Source organism: Fulmarus glacialis, unplaced genomic scaffold, assembly GCF_000690835.1.
Source record: "Fulmarus glacialis isolate BGI_N327 unplaced genomic scaffold, ASM69083v1 scaffold24825, whole genome shotgun sequence".
Classification (NCBI taxonomy): Eukaryota; Metazoa; Chordata; class Aves; order Procellariiformes; family Procellariidae; genus Fulmarus; species Fulmarus glacialis.
This window is the reverse complement of record NW_009212672.1, coordinates 382-5,850: the sequence shown is the minus strand read 5'-3', so window position 1 is coordinate 5,850 and position 5,469 is coordinate 382. Positions and strand designations below refer to the sequence as shown.

At 52.6% G+C, this 5,469-nt stretch overlaps 1 protein-coding gene across 1 annotated transcript in view; it reads right to left on the bottom strand.

Moving 5' to 3' along the window:
* Positions 1-5,469, bottom strand: part of PIGO (phosphatidylinositol glycan anchor biosynthesis, class O) — an 11,408-nt gene that overhangs the window by 5,559 nt on the left and 380 nt on the right. Inside the window, exons 2-6 of the mRNA XM_009577958.1 lie at positions 5,372-5,467; positions 3,921-4,064; positions 2,655-2,778; positions 1,486-1,645; positions 839-1,012 (exon numbers count right to left, since the gene is read on the bottom strand). Coding sequence (XP_009576253.1) covers positions 839-1,012; positions 1,486-1,645; positions 2,655-2,778; positions 3,921-4,064; positions 5,372-5,467 — 698 coding nt within the window. The remainder of the gene's footprint in view (positions 1-838; positions 1,013-1,485; positions 1,646-2,654; positions 2,779-3,920; positions 4,065-5,371; positions 5,468-5,469) is intronic.

Genomic DNA, 5,469 nt, shown 5'->3' with positions numbered 1-5,469 from the left:
AGCAGCGAGCTGGCTGGGGGCCGCAGGAGTTATGCTTGTGCTTCTAGCAATCCAGGGGTCCCTCAAAGGCAGGCCGGCACTTAGCTAAGACACATGCCTTGTAAAATGTGCCGCAAATCTGGTTCTGTAGCATGCCAAGAGCCACAACAGATGGCCCTCACGTTCTCCATAGAGGCTCTGGCTTGCGCTGGCATATGGCCTGCTCCATTGCCTGGGCTTCTTTTGCGCCTGGTATAGTCACTTTCATGCAAATTTTGTCACTCAGTTGTTGGGGTTCTGCACTTCCTTGCGCTTGGTGTAAACTGCTCCTTCCCTATCCCGCTTTACTGTCACCTGTTACGAGGTGTTTCTTTTACTTAGTCCTTTGTTACTGTTTGCCTTCTGTCACTGATCTAGAATAGCTTTTAGCTAACACTGTTTCTCCTCCAACACTGAAGCAGCATCAAAACATCCATTTGTACTCTTGAATCTCCATTAACGAGACCTGCCCCTAGTCATCTTCAGCCTTGAGGAACCAGCCTCCTCAATAACCAAATCCACCTCTGATCATCTGGGACCAACCCCCATCCTGAAGCGAATGCCGCCTTCCCAACCAGCATTTTCCACACCTCAGCACTCGCCACCAAGCACTAACCAGGTATCTCTCCTTTCTCTTTTGGGAAAACGGTGCCGCCTTTTACTGGAGCAAACACTGCAAGGAGGTAACTCTTCAAAATAAGTTCCCCATGAAGATAACACCATGTCACCGCCCCACCTCCACCAAACAGAAGAGGTATGTGCTTAAAAAGCCATTCCTTCTTCTCTCTAGTTCAATGGCGAGGCCTACCGTAGTCCGTACCTGCTTGGCGTTGATGTGATAGACCGAGAGCTGCTGCAAGGCTGCAGACACAGCGTCGCCATCCCCTGAGAACAGCTCAGCCATCACCTCCCCGATGTTACTGTAGGGGATGGGCACACCCAGCAGTAGGGCCACAGTGGGCACCAGGTTCACCTGGGGAACGGCCTCAGGCTCCTGGAGAGACCGGGGAGGAATTGGAAATTTGGAAAGAACACAGCAACGTGGCTTTTCACTCAGGCTAGAGGACGGTGGGGAAGACATCCCTGTTCAGAGGCGAATCTGGGGAAGCCAGGAGGGGGAAAAACACAGGGAAAGGCAGAGGCACAGCTCAGCTCTCCCTGAGCACCCTGCGGAGGGGAGGATGCCTGCTGGGAGCTGCAGGTCCTTGGGTCTGACCCTAACAGCTCACCTGGCCCCACTCAGACACCCCTCACAGCTGGAGGGGCCTGAACATGGGTCCCAAACACTTCAGTTACCTGCATCCTGTGTCAGCCTTTCCATTCTTCTCTTAGGAAAGGTGACAGATTCCCCACCCCTCTCAATCTAAACAATCCCAATCGAACCATTACTCTCTGTAACCCCAGGATGCAGTTTTCGCCCTGGATGCCACCTCAAGCAGTGGCAGCGAAGGATCAGCTTCTTCTCACCTCTGGAGGGCCAGTGCCAAAGAGGGGTGTTTTGCTGTACACAAACAGTGCTGCATTCACTTCCTTCTCGCTGTCGCCGCCATGGTCTCCGGTCTCTGTCATGCCATGGTCCCCAGCCACCAGAAGAAGGGTGTCATTCCCCAGGTGATCCACCAAGGACCTGTCACCGGGATAAGGAAGGTCAACCTCTACCTGGGCAGGGTCCCAGGTAGCCCAGGGGGAGAGGACATGCCCCCACCAAGCCTGCCAGCACGACAGAGGTGAAGTCCACAAAAGGATCTCAGCAAAATTAAGTGCTGATGCGGAGTTGTAACAACTGAGCCAGGGACGAGGTCAATGGATGCTTTAAAACTGAACTGAAAATTCAGAGCCCTGAAACAGAGTGGACTGATCTTGCTTAGGTCCCCAGTGAATGGTAGCTCGTTCCTCAGTGCCTTCAGGGATCTTGACAAAATGCAATTCAGAAGAAAGGTTCCCAACAGGAACAAATTTCAGGCTGCTTCTACTTGGGTCTTGTACATTGTATCATGTTGTGTGAGGAATCTCCTACTTTTAAGGAAAAAAGAGGGGATTTGTCCCTGAAAGATGCAGTAGGTATGACACAATATATATGGCACTCTCAGATGCAGCAGGGCAAGTTATCCATTCCTTCCAGCAGCAAAAATTAAAGCAGTTCTAAGAGTCAAAAGCTGCAGCATTTTGGGCTGAGGCACGGCTGCATGATCAGGATTTCTGGATCCCATTCTGCCCTCTGACATGAAGGCACAACTCACGGGCCTGCGCAGTAAATGCAACATTCCCTAGCCAGGGTCTCCAAGTGCTTCTCAAACATTAGCCAAAGCTCAGAGTGGCAATCTACATTTTAAAGACAGGGAGAGTGAGGCTCAGCTGTACTCCAGCTGCATCATCATCTGGTTGAGAACCAAGACTCCAAGACCAGAATTCAGCCTTACCTCTGAAACCAAACCTCTTGTGAACATATGTCTACACCACTGAGACCGCCCCATAGCTGGGGTTTCAGCTACTGCTGGCCAAAGCTGATCTCCGTGTTAAGAGGCACAGTAAGCGTTCCCTGTTGCCCTCTGCATCTGCAAATGCCTTGAGAAGACCCCTCCAGCCTGGCTGAAGGAGAAGGCCAGCTGACAACCCCCCACCGCCGCACTAATCACCTGAGCATCTCATTCATCTGGGTGAGCTTCTTAGTCATTTCGGGATGGTGAGGTCCATGTTTGTGCCCACAGTGGTCCACGCCGAGGAAGTGAGCAATCAGCACGTCCCATTCACCACTGTCCACTGCAGAACAAGAGCAGCCTTATCACGTGCTAGCCTGGGATTCAGGCACAGGTTCTATGCGTGGGTCCTCCTGCCAGAGCTTTCTGGCTGCCTCTGGAAACTGCCATTTCTTCCCCTCCTGCCATCATCGCTCCCAGCTCCCAAGCGGATCGATGCAGGTTTTAACAGAGGCACACTCTTGGTCTGCGGGTGACTGGGTGCAATGCTGCAGGGAGCTCAACTCCCGGCAAGCGCCCCAGTATCCATGGGTTTTGTTCAGCACCCCTCAGGAAAGGAATGGCCCAATGTCACCCAAGTCACCTTGAAATACCCTTAACTCAAATTGCCATAAACAGAGCTAAAGCGTGGATATGTTCAGGAAAAGAACCCAGAACTCCAGTCTTTCCCTGGAGATATTTCAGGTCAGACTCATCAATGTGCCTCTCTGCCTCCCACCCAGGACATGGGCATGGCACACCAATGCTGGCCCCAGCTAGAAAGTTACCCCAGCCTCTCCCCTCTGCTTCAGGGTCTCGACGCATGAAAACCAACATATTTGGAGTTAAATGATGAACTGCAGCTCTCCCACAAGCCACAAGGACCTCCCCGTGAAAGGCCACCGCACCCCTGATTTACTCAGATTCATACACAAATAAAGAAAAGAGCATTCCCCTTGGTCCCAGAGACTCAGGGAGGACTCTGAAATCATGTAAAATTCACAAACCCATCTCACACTTCATCTTCTTCCCAAGACTGGGAGCCACTGATACTCTGCTGAGAGCAGTGCTGTGCCCTGGCCAAAAAGGGGTACCGCTGCACTGCTGAGTATTTCCTAGAGCACTTTGTGCCTGCCTGGGCAGCCACATGTTGAAGTTAAGCTGCTCCCCCTGCTCCATCCTGGCAGTATATTTCTAGGACAGATGTAGACGTCTAACCTCATCCCATCAAGCTACGCTCCTTTTTTTACAGAAACAGTTTATGGGCCCCGAAAGCTGGCTTATTTGTGGAAATCCAGCTAGAGCACTGTAATCCCCAGGCAGCAGTGTGTGACTACCCAGTGCCACTCTGTAATGGGAAAAACTCTTCAGTCCTACCCCAAACTTGCAGTAGGACCCTCGGGTAACGTAAAGGGTTACCCAGGCCCTGGGGGAAGAGCTGCTTACCAGTTGGATAGAGATGCTGCAGGATCCCATCGTCCACAGTGTGAAGATCCTTCACATTAAAAGAAGGGAAGAAATACGAGCGGAAAAACTTCTTCGGGAAGAGTCCTTCCCAAGTGTCATCACCCATGAAGACCACTCTCCTTCCTGAGGCAGCAAGAAAGGAATTAATGAGAGCAGGGAGCCCACCTGAGTCATGCTGTTACTCGCACTAGTGCAAAGAGCCTGGGCAGATCCAGGTCAGCATCTGGAGCGCTGGCTCCTCTCCAACCCACACTCCAAAGCGACCTAAAATTGAAATGACCATCTGGCTGTAAATAAGCTTGAATACGGGGAGTGACCAGCCCTGTTTCTAAGACTACAAGTGCACCAGGCACCAAATCTACCTGCGCAACCTCACGACTTATCACTGACGCCAGCAAAAAGACCGGTGGGCTGAAGGTAGCAGGCAGGCACCCATCCGTACTACTGCAGCACTTAGCAAGGTGCGGCGCAAAGCTGACAAACCCTCGCCCAAGGCCCGCGACCCCACTGTAAAACACAAGGCAGGAGATGGCTGTTGACAGCAGTTGAGTAGAAGCCGTGAGTCCTGGGCTCCGGCTTTAAACCCAACGGTGGTGGGCTTTCATATAGGGAAAAGAGAAGGCAAAAGCACTGACGCTTCACTGCCCAAAGCTCTGCTTACCCTGCCTGCCACCAGCCAGCCCAACGTGTTTCTGCAGAGCCTCTCCAGCCTCTAAGTGGGAAAGGTCTCGTCCGAGACTGCTGCTCTGGCGCAGGGTCTACAAGCGTTTTTCGCCTCGGATGATTTATGGCATTTGCCCACCCTGCTCGCATACAGGAGTCACGTTGCCTCACCCCAGGCATTGGTATTTGTACCACTTTGAGCCACTCTCTGAGTAACATAAGACTGTGTCCTGTCCCCTTTTCTCTACTCCATCATCCCACCCTAACAAGCCCTTTACAGCTGCACTAAGCGCACCCCAGCGGCACCAAACTACACGGAAAATGTGATGAGGCAGGCTTACTGCTGAGTGACACCCCCACAGCACACCTGGCACCAGCTCCTCCCTCATCATGTGTCACACCTGAACGCAAACACGACACGACTGACTGCCCTTGGCTTCGTTCAGCCATTCCTGGTGGTGACCTTGTGACGGTCACCATCAGTACAGCCACTTTCACTTGCTTTCTCGTCATCTTTGAAGATGATGAAGATGAAGCCATGGTCCTAGCTACTCCTCACTCCCAGTACAAGATGGAGAAACCCTGCCTGCATGACAGCTCTGCCTGAGACAACTGTCATCCGAGTAGGGCAAAAGAATGAACTGACAGGGTAGGGGTGTTGTAAGCAGTTCCCTTCCCAGGCAGAGAAGAATAAAGGTCCTGTGTGAGTGCTGACCAGCAGTTTGCACGTGCCCTGCCCCAGTGGGACACCGCCCCTGTCCACCTACCGTTCTGCACCAGCTGTGCCAGTAGGTTGTCCTCCTGGATCGCGTAGGTGGCAAAGTTGCTGCCCACGTCGATGAAAGGGGGCAGGCGGGCGGGGGCG